At 39.3% G+C, this 22774-nt stretch overlaps 2 protein-coding genes across 4 annotated transcripts; both read right to left on the bottom strand.

Annotated features, from left to right (window-relative positions):
* Positions 1–230: 230 nt before the first annotated feature.
* On the bottom strand, positions 231–8468 carry LOC145467549 (coadhesin-like). Of its 2 annotated transcripts, XM_081451106.1 has the most exons (9): positions 7620–8468; positions 6495–6671; positions 5769–5945; positions 5214–5384; positions 4370–4543; positions 3870–4040; positions 2321–2754; positions 1696–1852; positions 231–948 (listed from the first exon to the last, which is right to left on the bottom strand). In XM_081451106.1, exons 1-9 carry the CDS (start codon positions 7822–7824, stop codon positions 944–946), a joined length of 1671 nt encoding a protein of 556 aa, XP_081307232.1. In that variant the 5' UTR covers positions 7825–8468; the 3' UTR covers positions 231–943. The 2 variants fall into 2 exon arrangements, with proteins under 2 accessions (XP_081307232.1, XP_081307233.1); XM_081451107.1 differs by lacking the exons at positions 3870–4040; positions 4370–4543.
* A 461-nt stretch (positions 8469–8929) lies between these two features.
* On the bottom strand, positions 8930–13722 carry LOC145467553 (von Willebrand factor-like). 2 transcript variants are annotated; one of them, XM_081451114.1, is made up of 4 exons: positions 12427–13722; positions 11111–11179; positions 10340–10357; positions 8930–9738 (listed from the first exon to the last, which is right to left on the bottom strand). In XM_081451114.1, exons 2-4 carry the CDS (start codon positions 11157–11159, stop codon positions 9275–9277), a joined length of 531 nt encoding a protein of 176 aa, XP_081307240.1. In that variant the 5' UTR covers positions 11160–11179; positions 12427–13722; the 3' UTR covers positions 8930–9274. The 2 variants fall into 2 exon arrangements, with proteins under 2 accessions (XP_081307240.1, XP_081307241.1); XM_081451115.1 differs by lacking the exon at positions 12427–13722 and having other exon boundaries at positions 11111–11185.
* Between the last annotated feature and the right edge of the window lie 9052 nt (positions 13723–22774).

Below are 22774 nucleotides of genomic sequence, written 5' to 3'. Positions count from 1 at the left end.
AATAAGGAGCGAGACAAAATCCGGCAGCGCAGCAGGCATGTTTTTGTGGATAAAAGTTTGTACTCACAACAACAAAAGTAAGGGTGGCTGTTATCAGTATGCCGTGCGTAGCGTGCGCCACTAAACTGGGGACATGGGATATAAATGCTAAATGTCAACTCAAGCGAGAACACTTTGGTGAATTACAGAGCAGATTCATTCTCCGAATCCCAGGGGCAGCCAGTCGGGACGACGCGATATTTTCGAGTGATAACTCTTGTTGTAAACTTTCGCCCGAAAATGTCGCACGGCCGGAAATATCGAGATTCCGACTAGAAATCTACTAAGACGCAACGATGAAGGGCAAATAGTAAGTATAATAATTTGCTATCTAGCCATGTGGATTTACGTTATACGGGGTATAACAGTGTAACTGAGGACATTGTAAATAAACAACACGTATTGCAAATAAAACGGAAACTTTTTATAAAACCAGCAGTAAATCCATGTTGCAAGGCAACTTACAGTAATTTATTTAACACAAAGCACTTGCTAAACCTGTCGTTTATTGGTGCACAGGGTTCTGATAAACCTCAGTTATGATATAAACTGACATCACTTCTACCTTTTAACATTAGGTTTTTGTCATTTTATCCCTGATCCAAAATTATATCAATATTAAGAAATTTTATCATGGTCTAGACTAAAGATGTAGTCAAGTGGTTATATTCTGCTCAATATGATGCAGACGTCTTTGAGCTCAAATCAGCACCAGAAAAAACACCGAAATAAAATACCTAGTCATTTTGACCTATTACTTAAATTGTGTATTTTTCAAAGTTTTAAGATATATTTACTGTCATACTATTCTCTACAAAGAAGCTGAAATAAGAAACAAACAAACAAGCCCGAATCTTGTTTACGCCGTTCATCTCAAACATTGGGTTTTGAACGACAAACTTCTTTAATCTGCAAAACAAAATAAAAAACAGCTGAGTCTTTTACTCAACGGCAATCTTATCACCTTTTCATATTCATTAAAGTTACAGTCGAACCTCGATTATCCGGACTCGTCGGGACCTTGGTAAATAGTCCGGAGAATCGAGAGTCCGGATAATCGAAAACATGAATATTAATGAGATAGAAATGTAAACAAAAGGTATACAGCAAAGAAACATCATTTTAATTGTGAAATCTACACAGCCTGTATGTATTTACAAATAAAAACTTTCAGTTCAGGTATTTACAAAGGTCTAAAATGTTGAGCCAATCAGATTTCAGCTGAACGCATCAGAATATTTCTTTGTCTCGTCGCACTTGCGAATTTTGAAAAGCCCACAGGATAATATGCTGTTTCAACAGTCTTTTGAAAGGATTATTGGGCTTTTTACGACTTTGAGTTTTCAAGATCACAACTAATTGATATTCATGAAAAAATTGGGACCAGAGAAAAAGTCCGGATAATCGAATAGTCCGGATAATCGAGGTCCGGATAATTTCAATACTTTCATTAATGGACAGAAAACCCTGGTTAATTCTGTAGAAAAATCGAGGGGTGTTTCTCGGGAAAAGGGGGAAAAAAAAGAGATGCTTATTTGAGTAACCGCAAGTGAAAAAAACACAGGGTGTAATTTGAAAATAGACCTTAATTTAGGGACCAAACAGCAAGTGGCTCAAAAAAACCAGAATCGCCGGCAACTCTCTCTGACCACTCACCAGAACAAGCCTTTGATTTGATAACCGGAATCTCTTCCATGAGTTTGGCAAAGTCATTCACCAGTGTTACAGGGTTATCAGCACCTGCAATCTGACGAAGAGTCTCGAAGTTTATTCCTTTACCAATCCCCACTGCTTCTGTATAAATATCCTTTGCCTGTTAGAAAGGACAAAAGTTGTAGTGCACGCTGTATATATGATTAGAAATAAAAAGGCTGGGTGGCAGACGCACAAAGAGATGATGAAAGATAAATGGATGATGTAGTAATGAATAGCACTGTACAGCACTGTCCCGCACAGCACAGCACAGCACAGCACAGCACAGCACAGCACAGCACCGTCAGCACAGCACAGCACAGCACAGCAAAGCAAAGCAAAGCACCGCACTACACAGCACAGCACTGCACAGCATAGCATTGCACTGCACAGCACCTCACAGCACCGCACAGCACTGCATTGTACAGCACTTTACCGCATAGCACTACATAGCACTGCACAGCAGTACACTGTATAGCACCTCACAGCACTGCACTGCACTGCATAGCACTGCATAGCACTGCACAGCACTGCACAGCATTGTACCTCACAGCACCTCACAGCACTGCACTGCACTGCAGATACTCACCTTGAAATCTTTTGCAATTTCTTCAAAAAATGCTGTAAAATTAAAGCGGTTCTTTTTGGGATGAGTTGGTTTACCATCCGTGAAAATGAACAGGATATCTGGTTTGTCTGGTCTGTCTCCTCCTGCTTCGGTAAACAGCTCGTCCTTCGCCTTTATCAGCGCCAGATCGGTGCGAGTTTGTCCTTCCAAGTCTATCGGCTCTTCGGCTATTTTCTGTAAAAGGGCAGCCTTATTCTGGTACTGGTTGAAGTTAAACACCAAGTTGGCCTTGCTGTGAAATGTGATTAAACCAAAGTGATCAGCTTCTGGCGAAGGATTGAACTCACCAGCCAGTTTCTTCAAGAATTCAATAGCTTTTTGCAGGTTCTTTTTTCCAACGCTGTTTGATTTGTCGAGAATGATCCCAATGTCAAGTCCTGCAGTACAAGGAGGTGCTGTGGCGATAAAAGGTAATGGTGATTGTGGTTATACAATGACTGAACGATTGAATGAATGAACTTTATCTAAGTGTCTGAGTATTTAGCTTAAATAACTAATTGTGGACACAAACAATAACAATAAAAATGAATGAATAAGAGATATAAATTTTTACACATGCTAAAATTGTTCTAAGGTAAGAACGTAAAACGTATTAATGTATTTACAATCACGATAAAAGTGTTTGTGACTATATGTATATAAATTCCTCAAATACGTACACACAACACACTTTGTGCACATGCCCTCAATGAAAACAATAAGGTCGTTTTGTCTAATGGTATTTTTAAAATTGTTCAGTGTCGAAGTACTGGCCTAAGAATCTTATTGAATGTTTACGAGAGAAACATCTTCCGTAGGGACAGACAAATTTGGTCTCTCTAAGAGAGCTTTACATGAAGAATGATAGATGTAGTCACACAAAGCAATGTGCACCTTGCTGCGGAGGGTAAGCCAAGGCAAAACGGTCGTGATACAGGCCTAAGAATCTTATTGAATGTTTACGAGAGAAACATCTTCCGTAGGGACAGACAAATTTAGTTTCTCTAAGAGAGCTTTACATGAAGAAGGATAGATGTAGTCAAACAAAGCAATGTGCACCGTACTGTGGAGGGCAAGCCAAGGCAAAACAGTGCAATACAGTGTGAATGCAGAGCAATGCAGCATAGTATGTATGCACATACAGAGCAGTGGTTATCAAGTGAAGGTTAAACAAGATATGCTGAAGTATAAAAAATGAAGCGTCTCTTATAAAATTACTTGCGCAAGTTTATTTATTACTAAAAACATTCCCAAAAAAATATCCGCTCCTCACGCTGACGCGAACCATATTTTACAACAAAACTATTTGAAAGTTTTGCCTTAGATTTAGAATTTTTTTAATAAAAAATAACAACAGCAACCAGTTGCTCTCCAAAGAAGACGACGAAAGCGTGGGTTAAACCCATTTCAATAATGCATTGGCTATATATAACCCACTTGCTTCTCCCGACACTTCGACCATGTCATTCACCATCCCACAGAAATTAAATGTCATAAATGAGTGTTACCAATTATTTCCAATAATACTCACGGCAATTTACTTCATTACACGGGGCTGTCTTCTGGGTTGGTCCATCGCAGTTCTTTCCACCGTTAGATGGCGGGGGATTGGTGCAGGTTCTTGTTAGTGTCTGTGTTCCTCCTCCACACGTCACACCGCACTCCGAGCACGCCGACCAATCAGAATACCGTCCGTCAACGGCTGCAATATCAAAAGTATTGCGTCTTAATGCATGAAAAGAAACATGAAAATACCTCGGTGTTTTCAATTAATACAATTTCAAAGTTTGGTCTTCATTTAATGCTTCTTCCTTCCAACGTTGTCTTGATATTTCTTCAGTCAAATCACCCACTGCCTCGTTTCTCTATTTTCAGTTCACAATTGTACAACAAATCGTTAACGAGACGTTGACTGTTACACGTAATCATCGATAAGGGCTAAAGAAAAAGAGAGTCCTCATTCATTTTAAAAGATACAATAGATTAAGATAAACTGAAGAGAGCCTGTAACTGTTCCAAAAAAATACTTACGACATTCTTGTTTGTTACAAGAAATTGTCTTTTCCGCTAGACCTAATCCGCTGCAGTCCTTTCCACCGTTAGATGGCGGGGGATTGGTGCAGGTTCTTGTGAGTGTCTGTATTCCTCCTGCACACGTCACACTGCACTCAGAAATCGACCAATCAGTGTAGCCGCCGTCAACAGCTAAAAGAAGGAAAGAATAATATTTGAAATCGAGCACGTTGCAAGAAAAGTAACCACGTTAACGTTATAAATTGGATACTTTTTCATCTTGACTGCGAGAACAACTTAAGTGGATTTATTTACAAAAGAATAACCTATTTAGATCGGACTTCTGAGTGACACTTATTATAATAACTTCAAATTTTCGATCCTCTTTGTAACCTGATAAATTTTTTTTCTGCCAGAAACCTTTTCATTGGGTTGATTTTCAGTAGTTTGATGACCAACAGTCAAAATACCGAAATGTAAACCTTGGAATTTCCCGCTCTTACTTTCCTTGCATTTTATCAACTGGAAAACTATTTCTTACTCTCTAAAAGGGAGATAACTCTTCCCAAAGTGAAGCAATTTAAATTAACCAGCCTTTTGAGGTAAATTTCATGAAAATTTAATATGAAAATAATTCATTGTAAGAACAAAAAAAAGCTAGTGCAATTGATGTAAAAAGCACTTACTACATTCTTGTTCATTGCATGGTTCTGTTTTTTCGTTTGGTTCAAACCCATTTCAATAATGCATTGGCTATATATAACCCACTTGCTTCTCCCGACACTTCGACCATGTCGTTCAACATCCCACAGAAATTAAATGTCATAAATGAGTGTTACCAATTATTTCCAATAATACTCACGGCAATTTACTTCATTACACGGGGCTGTCTTCTGGGCTGGTCCATCGCAGTTCTTTCCACCGTTAGATGGCGGGGGATTGGTGCAGGTTCTTGTTAGTGTCTGTGTTCCTCCTCCACACGTCACACTGCACTCCGAGCACGCCGACCAATCAGAATACCGTCCGTCAACGGCTGCAATATCAAAAGTATTGCGTCTTAATGCATGAAAAGAAACATAAAAATATCTCGGTGTTTTCAATTAATACAATTTCAAAGTTTGGACTTCATTTAGTTTTGCCCATTTGAAAAATTTGGTGACAAGCGAGGGGAAAGTTGCCCGTGGAGGATTCTAATGATGATGACGATGATGATGATGAAGATGATGATGACGCTGGTGGTAGTTGTGAAGATTGTTATAATACTGATGGTGATAATAGTATGCAAACCCATTTTCAACTCAATATTCAGACTGAAAATAAACTTAGAAGATCGATACAGAACGATATGTTATGGAACTATATGTTACAGCATATACTAGTACTGCATTGCATCGTTAGTGAAATAATGTCAGCTTACGGCATCCCTGTTCATTGCATGAAACATCCTTTGTAGCTGGTCCTAGTCCACTGCAGTCCTTTCCACCGTTAGATGGCGGGGGATTGGTGCAGGTTCTTGTTAGTGTCTGTGTTCCTCCTCCACACGTCACAGTACACACAGAAGATGCCTTCCAATCAGTGTAGTCACCGTCAATTGCTGTTAAAAGGAAAAGGAGAAATCTTTCACTACTGCGCTCTATTTTGTTGGTTAAGTGACTTCTTTCATGAAGAACAGTAAACTAAATTAAGGTAAACGTCAGGGATTTAAGACTTCCTACAAGAGATGATGGTGATGATGTTGGTGGCTATAATGATGATGATGACGACGTCGCCATATCATCGTCTTTAGCAAATGTCTCGTTCAGTATTTAAGGGGTTTCTCTCATATTTGCTGCAGTTACTGATGGTTAAGTCGTAAAGTTATAATCAATTTATAGTGTCTATATGCTCTCCAAACTAAATTCAATTCTCCAAAAATTTATTCCTGAAAGAAGATCAAAGAATACCGACGTTACTATGGGCACGTTAACGTCAGGACAAGGAGCGCGCGTAAACAGAGTTTGAACGTCAATTTATTTTGGTTGGTCTCTCTAAGAATCCCTCAGCGGTCGAAGAACATTAAATTTGTACTAACTCGCTTCAGTCGATATCTCCAGACAGGTAACTGACAAAATATACAACAATAAGGGAAACAATATTAACTTACGGCATTCCTGTTCATTGCATGGAACAACCTTCTTAGCTGGTCCCAGGCCACTGCAGCCTTTTCCACCGTTAGATGGCGGGGGCTTGGTGCAGGTTCTTGTTAGTGTCTGGGTTCCTCCTCCACACGTCACAGTACACACAGAAGATTCTTTCCAATCAGTGTAGCCACCGTCAATTGCTGTTAAAGGAAAAAGGGTAAATTTTCATTACTGCAGTCTATTCTGTTGGGTTAATTGACTTCTTTTATAAAGAATCATAAATTAAGGTATCATGTCAAAGCTCTTTGATGGACCACACTTGATCTGGAAATAATTGAAAATTGCATAAAATCAAGCCTTGATAGCAACATGTTTTTGAAAGTATTAGCAAACCTTGGCAAATTATATCTTGAGTTTGTTCTGAAACAAGTTAATATCGATAAATCATTATGATATTTACCAGGAAGTATGAACTTGATCCGTTACGCTGAAAACGTCGTCTTTTATACTTGGGGAGCTCAAGCAAACCACGACGACGACGGCAGCGAGAACGTCACCAAACAAAAGACTTAATGAGTAAAACAATAGCTGTGCACGTTCGTTATAAATCTTTGTGCATTTCTTTGCAGTCCTGGGCGAGACAAGAACGTGAAAATGACCAAGTTCCGTGTCGTCTGAGCGCGGACGACGACGGCTAATTTTTCGTATTTTCATATGAAATTGAAGGCCGTCATTGCATATTTAGCTTAAGCACGTTTTTACAGCCATGGTATACTGAACAGATCTAGGCAATCGCGAATTTCGCGGGTAAAATATAGCTACATTTTCTACTAGGCGTCGTCCTCGGCGACGACGACGACATTGCTTAAGCTCCCTAAATTAATCTTCGACTAATTCACTGAACTCGTAACATCCTATTTACATCTACATCTCAGCCCTGCGTCATTTAAGGAGTGACTCAAGACTTCCTACAAGAAACGCTTAATCCATTAGAGAATGCATAAAAAATGCAAGTCAGTTTTAATGTTCAAATCCATGTACAGTTAGGTAATCTGCAATTTCCCTTTATGAGTTATACGTAAAGAGAAGCTAGCTATCTCGGTTCCACAAAACCTCAATAAGCACAGCTTGTAGATTATTCCACTCACCACAGGCTTTGTCTATGACGTCTCCAATTTTGTCAAGTAGGGAATCAAAATTCTTCGTTAATATCACTTTCCCCTTCTTTCCAACAACTTTATACATGAAACCCTTGTTGATGTTGTCTCCGATTCCAACAGCGATGATTTTAACACCTTTATTCTTTTGAAATAGAACAATACGATAACTTTTAGGATTGCAAGTCAGATCCATACTCGCCTTGTCGCTTCTTAAAAGTTGAAGTACATATGAATACAAATTAGAACTAAAGGTTATACTTCAATCAAGTTAAGGTGATTCCTTAGTATTGCATTGCGCATCTCTACTGCGCAAGATTTTCGCGTCATTTGCGCGCGCACATGAGCGCGTGCGCGTACAAAACGTAAAGAGATTTCCCACAAACTAAGCTCGATAGCGAAATAAATGCTCCTTTTCTCTTAAACGAACACCGTGACCCCCACTTTTTATTTCATAATTTCAATGAGAACAATATCTTCAATAACTGAGAAAAATATTAACAGAAATCTATGGGTACTTTTTTTGCAGTGAAATAAATACTACAGAGGGAGACATGACGGGCTCAACAGCGCATGTCCAAACTATGTTTCCTTTAAAGGATAAAAAAATGCAGGCTATTTAATTTGAAGACATTTTTTCTGGCGGTGACCCCCTCTTTTTATTACGTTTTTAATATCTCCTTGTCCTTTAACATCAGCATACCAAGTTTCATCGGAAATCTATGGCGGGTTCATTTGCTAGAGAATCACTTTAAGCATTACAGTAAGGCCATTGCCTGTATGAAGAAGAAAGTAAATAAATAGCGTCACGATAAAACGCAAATCATCAAGTGGATATTTTTTACCCGGTGCATTGTGTTTTTTACTCTTTTCTTGTTTTGGACATTTGTGAAAAACACACTGATTATTTGCCACGAGAATGATTGTTAAAGCCTATCGAACATTTGAGCAAGCAGATTCGATGAAAAGCTCAGGAAAGACCAGCACCATAACGTGTTATCTTGGTTGACTATACGCCATAAACTGTTTCTTTTTATAAGAATATACTTTATAAAAATATCGAGGCTAAAATTTACGAAATTTTTAGAATATTTAAAGAATGAAGCCGACGCTGAGATTTTGAAAAAAAAACACATAGTTTGTTTGTTTTGAAAAATTGTAAACACAATATAATACAATAAAAAAACTGTATAAAAATTCTTCCTTCCCTGAGCGGCAAAATCAGCCAAAAAAACCAACAAAAACAGCACTAGGCGTAGGTTCGATGTCATAACATTCCTGCAAGATTTATGTGTGTCATATCAGGGTGTATTGCCTGCAATCGGGCTCAAAAATGACTTCAATGCCATCAAAGTCATGATAGAACAGATAATTTGAAGTTTTGTGGGCATAGTCCACTTTTTATTCCTATAATCTAAAAATATTCAAAGAATATTTTGAGCCTAGAATCGGCAGAAGAATAAGAATATTCAGCCTGGGCCAGGAAAACAATATTCTTGTAAAAAAAAAGAATGTTTATGGCTAGTGCTGCAATGCCTTCAGGTTGTGGTTCCGGTTGTTTTTCTCATGGTACACTAGACTGCTCATTCTCCACTATTTTACGAAAATGTTACAAAATCTTTAAGTCATTTCAAAGATAAGTCATGTTATGTTATTAAAGAAAGTTCACTTACCTCCAAATTTCGCGATAGTCGTTGGAAAAGTTCTTTATTGGCGGTATTATGCCCGTAGGGTTTTCCATCCGTGAAAAGGAACAATAGATTGTCGGCCTCTTTCCTGTCTCCGTTATCAGGGTTAAACAGGTCGCTCCAAGCTAATCTAAGGGCTAAGTCAGTGCGGGTACCCCATTTTTTGGCAATGTTCTTAATCTTCTTGCTCACCAGCTTGAGTAGTTTTTTTCTGTCCTGATATTTAGTTTGCTTAAAGAGATTGTGTCGCCAGGCCCAATTAGCAAACGTGATGAGACCAAAATGATTGCCTTTGGGTTCCACGCCTATTCTCCTTATCATGGCAACAACAACTTTTCTGAACTTTGAAAGGTCATTGCGATTCAAACTCTTAGATATGTCCCCGAGAATGGCAATATCCAGCTTCCGGCCAGCACAGCCTCCTAAAGAATGCATTAAGTGTTTAAAAATGTTTGTCTTTTCCAATTGAAATAATAAGAATGATATCTACCGCTCATTTAAATTTTTGAACAAGTTGCAAAGAATTAAAAAATAAAAAAAAATACTTTTTGCATTCTACCATGCTTTTAAGTCCTTTATGTCACTTGGGAAAAGCGAAACTGGAGGCTTTGAATTCATTAATTGTCATTTTCTCTTTGCCGGGAAAAAATTCTATTTTCAGTTTTTCCTCACTCTTAAAATTTTCACTCTGGCAAAATTAAACATACATCGTAGTGAAATATTTCTTACTACTAATGGCTTAGTCAGTTTCTTTTAGTGAGACCGTTCAGTTCGAGTTTTATTTGCAGCACCATGTCTAAATGTTATGTTTGAACATGGAATGAAAAAGGTTTTACCTCTTTTTCACGAACTTGCTACAAATTGGTAATTATGGCGCATTTGAATTGTCATTATTTTCCAGAAGTGTTTTAGCACCTAATTTCGTCTTACTTATTTTTGTATTGAGTCCTTTACTACTACATGAAAGACTAGATAATTTTATACACAACATTACAATCAAGTAGTAGATATTTGGTGACAGACCTTGTACTTCCTGGAAGTCTGAAAAAGAGCAAAAAGTACAGAAATATAAATGAATTCTTCATTATTGAAAGGAACGACAAAGCAAATTGTTCTGACAAAGTAGTGAGACAATTAAGTATGTTTTTTAGAAGAAGCTACTTAAATTTTTTAAAATTTTTTAAAAATTTTTTCGATAAGACTAGCAACAAAAGCCCTTTATAAATTATGTTTAGTGCAACTGCGCCAGCCACAACGGCCATATATAGGGTATCAAATTTGGTCAGGTCATAAATAGGGCATGGATAATTGCAGATTTTGGTCATAAATAGGGAGAGGGTTTTGGGAAGCGGGCTGCACACCGCCAGCTGATTATTCTGGGAGTACTCCCCCGGAACGAAGTCCATTGTTGAGAAAGAGAAATATAAGGCAGGGTGGAAGAGCTGGCATGAAGCCAAGTCGACGGCGTGGAACAGGGAGGCTCGGTTTGAACACGTGATGGTCATATGCACATACTGACGTCACTAGAGAAGATGATCATGATTGGTCATTTTTGTAGACAGGAGTTTACCTTGATCAGACACGTTGTTTTTGTGGTAATATTTCATTGTTCCCAACATTACAAGGGCATGATTTGCATCAGAGAGAAAAATTAAATTCCTTCCAGTAATCTGTTCCCTGATAACGTTTGCAGTTATTAGGTGAAACCGGTCAGAGAAATAACATCAATGAACAAGATTCCTTATTGTTTGACTCACACCCCTAGTCTCTCAATAGATTATGCACACCCCATACCTGAAGACAGGCCCAAAATGATGACAAATACAACCTTCAAAGACTCCATTACGTAAGAGCTCCAAATCTCTAAGAAAAAAAATAGGAAAAAAAAATGCTCACATGACGTTAACGGTGAATGCTTTAAGTCAATGCAGGGTACATGATGTTTAGAGCCATTACTCATCAGCCCTTTCGTTTAATAATATGCAACTATGTAGTATCCAAAAGGTCTAGATAGCAGCAGACATGTAAAGATTTTAAGGAAAACGACCAATTTTTTAAGTTTAATAGACATGTTTCGACAGAACTTCTGTCATCTTCAGTTGAATGAATGATTACAAAGCAAGTTGAATAATAAGTAGGCAAAAACGCTAATTAAGACAAATGTTAACAACAGAACGTGAAAAGGTGTAAATTAAAAGGATAATTTTAGATTTACATGGTGTAATTGTTGATTGAGGCAAGGTAGTTGCCTCAATCAACAAAAGAACAAGATTTCAAAAGAACTACCTTGCCTCAATCAACAATTACACCATGTAAATCTAAAATTATCCATTTAATTTACACCTTTTCACGTTCTGTTGTTAACATTTGTCTTAATTAGCATTTTTGCCTACTTATTATTCAACTTGCTTTGTAATCATTCATTCAACTGAAGATGACAGAAGTTCTGTCGAAACATGTCTATTAAACTTAAAAAATTGGTCGTTTTCCTTAAAATCTTAACTATGTAGTAGCTTTCCGCAACTTGCTTTTATCATTCTTGCCGTTACACACCAACAACCTTCCCTAATGTCCATTGAGAGAGCTCCATTGTTTTCTTTGAAAGTTTCTCTTTTCGTTTAATAATATGCAACTATGTGGCATTTCTCAACCACTACGTTGACACAGCCTAGTAGCTTTCAGCTTGCTTTAATCATTTTTGCCGTTACACACTAGCAGCCTTCCCTAATGTCTAAGAGCTCCATTGTTTTCTTTGAAAGTTTCTCTTGAAAGCGGCATTGGAGCATGTTTTTATTCAATGTTCTCGTAATTTTAGAAATGTAGTTTTTGACACATTAAGTGCTGCTGTCGAGGGGAACTTTAGCAGAAAAAACAGTGGCGCTCTTGAACATTCGTGAACACTTCTGGGCGATAGCTACTAGGCTGTATCGATATAGAAAACAATGCCTTCGGTTGTCTTTAGCTGCGATTTACAAATCACACGGCTGACCTTTCACTACAATAATAAAGTTTGCTTTAGAGAGAAAACATGATAATCACTCACTTCAGTCATCCCTAGATCTAAAAATCAAAAACTTAAAGAGACGATTACAACTGTGAAAACAACTCACCTTCCAAGGCAATTGAAGGAATGGAAATCAATCGTGACTTGAAAAGGACAGTAATAGCGATGGTAACTGAGAGGAATATCCAAGTCGTCACCCAACGAAACCCAATGCAGAAAGTCTAGTTGCAGACTAGGGTCGATAGAGTTGATTTATAATACAAAATGATAAAAAAATAAACAATTTACACTGATTGTACACTGTTCCTATTGGCCAGGTGCTGATGAGCTAATTTTGGGGTGAAGCTAAATGAAGGAGACAACTTTCTAAGTGTTACTAACTATAGCTATTGTAATAAGCTGTGGGCAAGGTTCAATGATTTTCTATCCCACGCAACGGCGCCGGTCCGAATTTTCTTTTATGTTTGGGAGGCAAAGCGAGAAGCCATTAATGGACGAATTTCCTTTGGGTGTGATTATTCAAGTGAATATATGAAAGATTATATATTTGAACTGCGGAGAAGGATATGAAGACATATTTGATCATCGCAATTATATACACAGCTTAACTAGCTGTGAAATTAAACTCTGCAAGCTGTATAAATGGACAATTTTCCCTCGCGTGTGATTACTGTTAGAGACGTTTTGCCGGTTTTTCATTCGGTTGGTTAGCTTTAGCAGCATACTGATTTAATTTTTGTCTTAAATCAAGATCTCACTCACATTGCGATAAAAGCGATAGAGATAGCTAGAAAATTAGGACATCACTTGTTATCAACAGGCAGGGGAATTGTGTTTACCGGGCCGGGATGCCCCCGCAATAAGTGGAAACAAATGAAAATTGTCAACAAGACCATGAAACTACAAAAATATGTCACGAACTCTAAAGCTCATCGAAATTTCAGCTTTACTAAAACTTCTGTGTTCGATCTCTGGACTCGACGAGGTTTCCATATGTAGTTTTTGGGACAAAATTAATGCGTTTTGGTTCAAATGATTGCAATTCTCACTTTCATCGAAGCGCGACCATTAAAATTCCGAGTTTTGGAAACGCGACAAGCAGCAATTTGATGAATAGAATTTTCGCAGCTGGCGGTATACTTCGTTGAGTGATTGTCTAAGACATAAAAAAGCGGATTTTCCTTTATGTTTGGGAGGCAAAGCGAGAAGCCATAAATGTCCAATTTTCCCTCGGGTGTAATTATTTTTAGAAACGTTTTCTAGAGCTCCAAGACATCTCGCCTTAACCACGCCATAAGGAAATACTATACGTAGTAAGTGAGTCTCTAATTTTTTCTCTCTTAAAAACTGCAAGAAATTAATAAAACAGTCAGTGACACACTGTGGAATTCTCTTCTTCTCTGACCGTCTTACCTTGCTCAGTCTCTGGCTAACAGCTGAGGACTATTATGTGTATATTTTTGGAGCATCACACGATTGCCGTTCTTAATTACAAGGTTACAAGGTCTTGCAATTTTCCAGTTGCAGAGAAAAGCAAACATCATTGTAATATAAGAACCTTGTAATGTTGGTTATATATCGTACCAAAGTGTTATCAAACCCACAATCCGTTAAGTGGGACACGAAGATAATTGTTCTCTCTTTTTTATCGTAACATTTTTGTTGTTCAGTTTTACTTCAAGAGTGATCTCCTTCCTTTGATTAAATTGCGCCAGAAAACACCAGTCTGCTCTGTTCCTACCACTGTTATACAATCGCCTGAACTATCATAAGAATATTAACAAAACTAGAGACAGGAGATTTTACACAATTTTGAGACGAGCTGCTGTTTTTGAGAAAAATAAATTTAAGGAATAGTTAGTATATGGAGGTATATAGAGTCATCATGATAACTTACTTTCCGTTTTCAAGGTATCAGTATATACCCAAAAGTTGACCATTTTTTTAAACAAATTATTTTTAGCTTTTTCAGATAGATCTTATTGAGATCTTTCATTTAAAAAAGTGCTCCGGAAAGTAGTGATTCCTAACAAAATTATAAACAAAAAACGTTTCTTTCCGTAAATTATTTCTAACACTAAGTTCACACTGGACGAGATTATTACGGACTCGTAAATGTTTCCGGATTCATCAAGTTTACGGTATTCGGATTAGTAGGCGTTTGCAGTGAAAGGATATTCGAATTCCCAACCGTTTACACACGACGATAACTCCTAGCTGGAACATAACGTGACGGAATGGTTAACAAGGTGTTCGCTGCCTCGATAACGAGAAACAAAATGCCGCCAAAAAGAAGGCTAAGGGTTTTTATAACAGTTTTATATCTTGATATCCACAGAAAAACTACCAAGCTACTAAATAAGAGGTTTTAGACCAGGAAAGTTGCACTTTGTTTTAAAATGGCAGCCATATTAGATTAAGATGGCTGTTAATTTATATGATGCTCTTTTTAACTGGTGAAAAAGATGGGATTCTAATATCGAGAGATGAAGTTCCAAGTGAGAGGACACTGTCTTGATTTAAAGGGAAAAGTAACAAGGTACTAAGAGAAACCTTATTGCACCTGAGGTGTTAGACGTTGCTTCAAGATGGCCCCCATATTACACTAACATGGCCGATGTTTGATATCATTCTCTTTTTCACCCGTTGAAGAGATGGAAGTCTACCATCGAGAGATGAAGTTTTAGGTGATAGTGTTATATCTTGATATCCACAGAAAAACTACAAAGCTATTACATAAAAAGTTATTAGACAGAAGAAGTTGGTCTTCCTTTCAAACTGGTAGCCATAATAGATTACGATGGCTCATGACGGGACGAACGGGGTTTCCACTGTAAGTACCGCAGAGAAATGGTAGGAAATTTTCCTAGCATTCCTTACATACTCTCACTAGGGTTCTTCAACTTGCGGCCAAGGAAGGCGTCATAATCTGTTTCAGTGACATGCCGATGATATTAAATAAAAAATAAACCAGAAAGGGCCGATGGTATATGAGACAAGCTTTAAAATGAAGTCACGATATTAATAGTGCTTTTAAAGTAAATAGTGCGTTCGAGTCATTCCCGACGCCAATAATCTGAACAAAACAAGGTCATTATATATCGGATCACGTCTAAACACACGTGAAGGAAGATTTGGGAGGAAAAAACGTGAGGGGACAAAACCGGGGAATGCCGATAAATCAAGTAATCCCGCAATGATGAACGAATTACACAACATGAACCTTCCTCTGCTTCTCCCCCTGAACCAAGTTCAGATCTACGAAGTGAACTTAAAGATACCAAAGTGCCTACGAATGGATGTTGAGCGCGGCGAGCGGACATAAATGTCTTGTTTAGCCAATGAAAGCCATCACAATAAACTCTGAGCTTGCATCGAGATGCTTGTGCGGGCGTAAAGGAGCGTTTGATTAATCAGTCTAAAACAGATTTTAAGGAATAAAAACCCAGATGATCTGGAATACTTGTCTGAGCATGTCGTTGGCAGTGGGAGTTACGTGCAGTATTATCATGCTCGGCAATTGAAGTTATTGTGTAGAAAATATCGCACAATTACACAGCCGAGGGCAAAAAAGGAAGCTTGAGGAGAAACTTAATACATGGAGCTAAGATAGATTGTCAGTGCTTTAGGTGACCATGCACGGCTACCAATGGCTTGGTCAATGCCTCGTACACGCAACGAATCGTAAAAGTCCGTAAGTAACGACCCCCGAAAGAAGTGAGCCCACCCCGCATCCCCTGAAAATAGAGGAACTAATGTTCAAAAGTATAATTATTTTTCCAATCAATAACCTGAATAACGTACGATAAACTGATGACGATTCAACTAGGGAAGGTATAGCTTATTCCAGGAGGCGCCACAAAGCGCCCTGGCAGGACAAACCCGCAAAATTTTCATCAGGCAACAAGAAGGCACTAACAGGATCTTTTCTTCAAATTGAAATTACTAAAATTGACAACTTTGCATCATTTTTAACAGGAACGCATAAAAAGAACGTTTAATCATATTGAAATTAAAAACTCTACCAGAGCAGTTAACTATTTATAAAGCAGATTAACGTAGCAGCGCATCATGAACAGTAAAAATAGTTTAAGGTATCCTATATCACGGCCCACCCATGTGCCAGCAACATAAATTTGAATCGGAACGAAGAATTTCAAAACGATTTATAAGAACTCAGTGTTTTGACGAATTACACCAACAGCCTTAAAGGAATACAGCCCTGTTCTCCTAGAATTAAAAAACCAAAAACCAAAAAAAAAAAACACCAGGAAGAGATACTTAAAGTAGAAGTCGTTTGCATCCCCTCATGGGGCGAGAGATTCTCGCCCATATCAACTTTCTTTTCTCTCGTAAGTTCTCGCGCGTTCAGAGATGCACCACAATCACGTTTTATGTGCCGGGATCCCAGGCAATGCCTACCTAACTTTTTAAAGATGTTACTTTTAGCCTTCCCCTAAATGTACACACGTGTATTTCGCTTGTGGAAGTCTTTCGATTTGAAGATTACTTGGGTGAGAGATTCTCGCCCATATCAACTTTCTTATCTCTCGTAAGTTCTCGCGCGTTAAGAAATGCGCCATACTCGCGTTTTAGGTGCTGGGATCCCAACCTATGGCTACCTAACTTTTTAAAGATGGTAGTTTGAGCCCTCCCCCAAATCTACACAAGTGTATTTCACTTGTGGAAAACTATCGATTGGGACAGTGGTTGGGTAAGAGATTCTCGCCCATATCAACTTTCTTTTCTCTCGTAAGTTCTCGCGCGTTTAGAGATATGCCACACTCGCGTTTTATGTGCAGGGACCCACCAATGCTTACCTAACTTTTTAAAGATGCTACTTTTAGCCGTCCTCCTAATCTACACACGTGTATTTCACTTGTGAAAAACTATCGATTTGCACAGTTCTTGGGTTGAACATTCTCGCCCATCTCAACTTTCTTTTCTCTCGTGAGTACTGTAGCGTTTAGAGATGCGCCACACCCGCGTTTTAGGTGCCAGGATCTCAGCCAACGCTTACCTATCTTTTTAAAGATGCTACTTTTAGCCCTCCCCCAAATCTACACACGTGTATTTCACTTGTGGAAAACTGTCGATTTGAAGAGTGCTTGGGGGACAGATTCTCGCCCGTATGAACTTTCTTTGCTCTCCTAAGTTTTCGCGCGTTAAAAGATGCGCCACACTCGCTTTTCAGGTGCCGGGATCCCAACCACTGCTTACCTAACTTTTTAAAGATGCTACTTTTAGCTCTCCCCTAAATCTACAGACGTGTATTTCACTTGTGGAAACTATCGATTTGCACAGTGCTTGGGGGACAGATTCTCGCCCATATAAACTTTCTTTTCTCTCCTAAGTATTCGCGCGTTTTGAGATGCGCCACACTCGCGTTTTAGGTGCAGAGATCCCAACCAATGGTTACCTAAGATGCTAGTTTTAGCCCTCTTCCAAATCTGCAACGTTTATTTCACTTGTGGAAGTCTGTCTATTTGGACAGTACTTGGGGTAGAGATTCTCGCCCATATGAACTTTCTTTGCACTCCTAAGTTCTGGCGCGTTTAGAGATGCGCCACACTAGCGTTTCGGTGCCGGGATCCCAACCCATGCTCACCTAACTTTTTAAAGATGCTACTTTTAGGCCTCCTGCAAATCTACACACATGTATTTCACTTGTGGGAAACTATGGATTTGCACAGTGCTTGGGTAAGAGATTCTCGCCCATATCAACTTTCTTTTCTCTCGTAAGTCCTCGCGCGTTTGGAGATTAGCCACACTCGCATTTCAGGTGCTGGGATCCCAAACAATGCTTACCTAACTTTTTAAAGATACTACTTTTAGCCCTCCCCCAAATCTACACACGTGTATTTCATTTGTAAAAAACTATCGATTTGCACAGTGCTTGGGTTGGACATTCTCGCCCATATCAACTTTCTTTTCTCTCGTAAGTCCTCGCGCGTTTGGAGATGGACCACACTCGCATTTCAGGTGCCGGGAACCCAACCAATGTTTACCTAACTTTTTAAAGATGCTACTTTTAGCCCTCCACTAAATCTACACACGTGTATTTCATTTGTAAAAAGCAATCGATTTGCACAGTGTTTGGGTTGGACATTCTCGCCCATATCAACTTTCTTTTCTCTCGTAAATACTCTCGCGTTTAGACATGCGCCACACACGCGTTTTTGGTGCCAGGATCCAAACCAATGGGTACCTAACTTTTTAAAGATGCCAGTTTTAGCCCTCTTCCAAATCTCCAACCTTTATCTCACTTGTGGAAGTCTATCGATTTGGACAATCCTTGGGTGAGAGATTGTCGCCGCTATTAACTTTGTTTTCTGTTGTAAGTTCTCGCGCGTTTCGAGATGCGCCACACGTGGGTATTAAGTGCAGGAATCCCAACCAATGCTTACCTAATTTCTTAAAATATGCTACGTTTAGCCCTCCCCCAAATCTCAACACGCGTATTTCACTTGTGGAAAACAACTGATATGCACAGTGTTTGGGTTGGATATTCTCGCCCATATCAACTTTCTTTTCTCTCGTAAGTACTCTCGAGTTTAGAGATGCCCCACACCCGCATTTTAGGTACCGGGATCCCAACCAATGGTTACCTAACTTTTTAAAGATGTTAGTTTTAGCCCTCCTCCAAATCTGCAACGTTTATTTCACTTGTGGAAGTCTATCGATTTGGACAGTATTTGGGTAAGAGATTCTCGCGCCTATCAACATTCTTTACTCTCGTAAGTTCTCGCGCGTTTCGAGATGCACCACACTAGCGTTTTAGGTGCCGGGATCTCAAGCAATGCTTACCTAACTTTTTAAAGATGCTACTTTTAGCCTTCCCGTAAATTTACACACGTGTATTTTACTTGTAAAGAACTATCGATTTGCAGAGTGTTTAGGTTGGAGATTCTCGCCCCTATCAACTTTCTGTTCTCTCGTAAGTTCTCGCACGTTTTGAGATGCGCCACACTTGCTTTTTTGGTGCAGAGAACCCAACCAATGCTTAGCCAACTTTTTAAGGATGCTAGTTTTAGCCCTCTTCGAAATCTCCAACGTTTATTTCACTTGTGGAAGGCTATCGATTTGGACAGTGCTTGGTTGAGAGATTCTCACCCCTATCATCTTTCTTCTCTCTCGTAAGGTCTCACGCGTTTAGGTATGCGCCACACTCGCGTTTTAGGTGCAGGGATCCCAGCTAATGCTTACTTAACTTTTTAAAGATGCTACTTTTAGCCCTCTCCCAAATCTACACACGTGTGTTTTACTTGTAAAGAAATATCGATTTGCACAGCGTTTTGGTTGGACATTGTCGCCCATATCAACTTTCTTTTTTCTCGTAAGTTCTCGCGCGTTTAGAGATGCTCCACACTCGCGTTTTAGGTGGCGGGATCTTAACCAATGCTTACCTAACATTTTAAAGATTCTACTTTTAGCCCTCCCCCAAATCTACACACGTGTATTTCACTTGTGGAAAACTATCTATTTGCACAGTGCTTGGGTAAGAGATTTTCGACTATATCAACTTTCATTTTTCTTGTAAGTTCTCGCGCGTTTAGAGATGCGCCACACTCGCATTTTATGTGCAGAGATCCCAACCAATGCTTACCTAACATTTTAAAGGTGCTACTTTTAGCCCTCCCCCAAATGTACACACTTGTCTTTGACTTGTGGAAGTCTATTGATTTGGATAGTGCTTGGGTGAGAATTTTCGCCTATATCAACTTTCTTTTCTCTCGTAAGTCCTCGCGCGTTTAGAGAGGCGCCACACTCGCGGTTTTTCTCTCGGGATCCTAAACTATGTTTACTGGACTTTTAAAAGATGCTAGATTTGGCCCTTTCTTAAATCTGCACACGTGTATTTCACTTGTGGAAGTCTGTCGCTTTCGATAATGCCTGGGTTAAAGATTCTCGCCCGTTTATACCTTTTTTTCGCTCTCGTGTTTCGCGCGTTTAGCGATGCGCAAACTCGCCTTTTTGGTTTGGGGATCCCAAACTATGGTTACGGGGCTCTTTAAAAATGCTAGTTTTGGCCCTTCCCCAAATCTACACAAACGTATTTCACTTGTGGAAGTCTATATCGATTTGGACAGTTCTTAAGTTGGAGATTCTCGCCTATATCAACTTTCTTTTCTCTCGAAAGTTCTCGCGCGTTTAGAGATGCGCCACACTCACGTTTTAGGTGTAGGGATCCCAACCAGTGCTTACCTAACTTTTTAAAGATACTACTTTTAGCCCTCCCGCAAATCTACACACGTGTATTTCTCTTGTGGAAATCTATCGATTTGGACAGTGCTCAAAGTCGCCGAGGCCGGGCTACGCGCAGCGTGATTTTGACCAGCTTTGGGTCGATTTCCAGTATTTTGGGCGATATTTAAGAGTTCCAGGGACTCTACACTAATTCGAGAAGACTCTGCTTTTCAGTGAAATGAAGAAAAGAAAAATTTTTTAACGCTTGGGTTTGAGCAGTCTGGCCGAAATATAGCCCCTCTCTAATTTACTTAGTGACTAGAAAGTCGCCGAGAACGGGCCACGCGCAGCGTAATTTTGACCGCCTTTAGGTCGATTTCTATTAACTGGGGCGATATTTCTGAGTCCCAGGGACTCTAAACTAATTCGAGAAGACTTTGGTTTTCAGTAAAAGGGACAGAGGAAAATGTTTTGAACGCTTGGTTATGAGCAGTCTGCCCGAAATATAGCCCCTCTTTAACTTACTTAGTGACTAGAAAGTCGCCGAGACCGGGCTATGCCCAGAGTTTTTTTGACCAACTTTGGGTCGACTTCCAGGAACTTGGGCGATATTACCGAGTCCCAGGGACTCTAAACTACTTCGAGAAGGCTTTTGTTTTCAGTGAATTGGACAGAGGGAAACTTTTGGAACGCTTGGTTATGAGCAGTCTGCCCGAAATATAGCCCCTCTTTAACTTACTTAGTGACTAGAAAGTCGCCGAGACCGGGCTATGCCCAGAGTTTTTCTGACCAACTTTGGGTCGACTTCCAGGAACTTGGGCGATATTACCGAGTCCCAGGGACTCTAAACTACTTCGAGAAGGCTTTTGTTTTCAGTGAATTGGACAGAGGGAAACTTTTGGAACGCTTGGTTATGAGCAGTCTAACCGATATATAGGCACTTAGTTACTAGAAAGTCGCCGAGACCGGGGTGCGCGCAGCGTAATTTTGATCAACTTTGGATGGATTTCCAGGAGCTTGGGCAACATTTCCGAGTCCCAGGGACTCTAAACTAAATCAAGAAGACTTTGGTTTTCAGTTAAATGGACAGAGAAAAAAATTTTTGAACGCTTGGTTATGTCCAGTCTGGCCGAAGTATAGCCCCTCTTTAACTCACTTAGTCACTAAAAAGTCTTCTCGAATTCGTATAGCCCGCTCTCGGCGACTTTCTAGTCACTAGGTGGCTAAATTTCGGCCAGACTGCTCATAACCAAACGTTCAAAAACTTTTTCCTCTGTCCATTTAACTGAAAACCAAAGTCCTCTTGAATTAGTTTATAGTCCCTGGGACTCGAAAATATCGGTCAAAATCCTGGAAATCGACCCAAAGTCAGTTAAAATCACGCTGCGCGTAGCCTAGTCTCGGCGACTTTCTAAACACTAAGTAGCTATATTTTAGCCAGACTGCTCATAACCAAGCGTTCAAAAATTTTTCTTCTGTCCATTTCGTAACCCTAACCCAAAGTCTTCTCGAATTAGTTTAGAGTCTCTGGGACACGGAAATATCGCCCAAGTTCCTGGAAATCGACCCAAAGTTGGTCAAAATAACGCATCGAGAGATGAAGTTTTAGGTGACAGTTTTATATCTTGATATCCACAGAAAAACTACCAAGCTACCACACAAAAAGTTATTAGACCAGGAAAGTTGTACTTCATTGTAAAATGGCAGCCATATTAGATTAAGATGGTTGTTGTTTGACATGATGCTCTTTTTAACTGCTTAAAGAGATGGGATTCTAATATCAAGAGATGAAGTTCCAGGTGAGAGGAGACTGTCTTGATTTAAAGACAAACGTAACAAGGTACTAAGAAAAACCTTATTGCACCTGAGATGTTGGACTTTTTCTTCAAGATGGCCGCCATATTACACTAACATGGCCGATGTTTGATATCATTCTCTTTTTCACCCGTTGAAGAGATGGAATTCTACCATTGAGAGATAAAGTTTTAGGTGACAGTTTTATATCTTGATATCTACAGAAAAACCCCTTACGTGACATTTAATTTTAATATCTGTCTGGATTCGCAATGACATAGCCACAGAATTTGACTTGTCACTGATAATCTTGATACAATTCTGTCCGAGAGCTAACTCTCCTGTATGGCTTTTAAGGCCAGGAAGACTAATTTCACCGTCTTTTCGTTAAATCATGAATTGTACAATTTGATTAAGAGTGCTTTTAACATGAAATTGGAGTCTAAATAGACACGAACGTACAGATATCAAAT

This window comes from Orbicella franksi, chromosome 14, assembly GCF_964199315.1.
Source record: "Orbicella franksi chromosome 14, jaOrbFran1.1, whole genome shotgun sequence".
Classification (NCBI taxonomy): Eukaryota; Metazoa; Cnidaria; class Anthozoa; order Scleractinia; family Merulinidae; genus Orbicella; species Orbicella franksi.
The sequence above is the reverse complement of the archived record's forward strand: the minus strand, read 5'-3'. Positions and strand labels throughout refer to the sequence as shown.

What these genes read in the sequence shown, in the direction of transcription:
- LOC145467549 (XM_081451106.1), bottom strand. Translation starts at nt 7,824, where the DNA reads ATGGATCTGACTTGCAATCCTAAAAGTTATCGTATTGTTCTATTTCAA. An exon ending in TTGTAACAAACAAGAATGTC is followed by an intron (nt 4,041 to 4,369) that starts GTAAGTATTTTT and finishes TTGATATTGCAG; the next exon opens with CCGTTGACGGACGGTATTCT. An exon ending in GTGTAATGAAGTAAATTGCC is followed by an intron (nt 2,755 to 3,869) that starts GTGAGTATTATT and finishes TTATCGCCACAG; the next exon opens with CACCTCCTTGTACTGCAGGA.
- LOC145467553 (XM_081451114.1), bottom strand. Translation starts at nt 11,159, where the DNA reads ATGGAGTCTTTGAAGGTTGTATTTGTCATCATTTTGGGCCTGTCTTCA.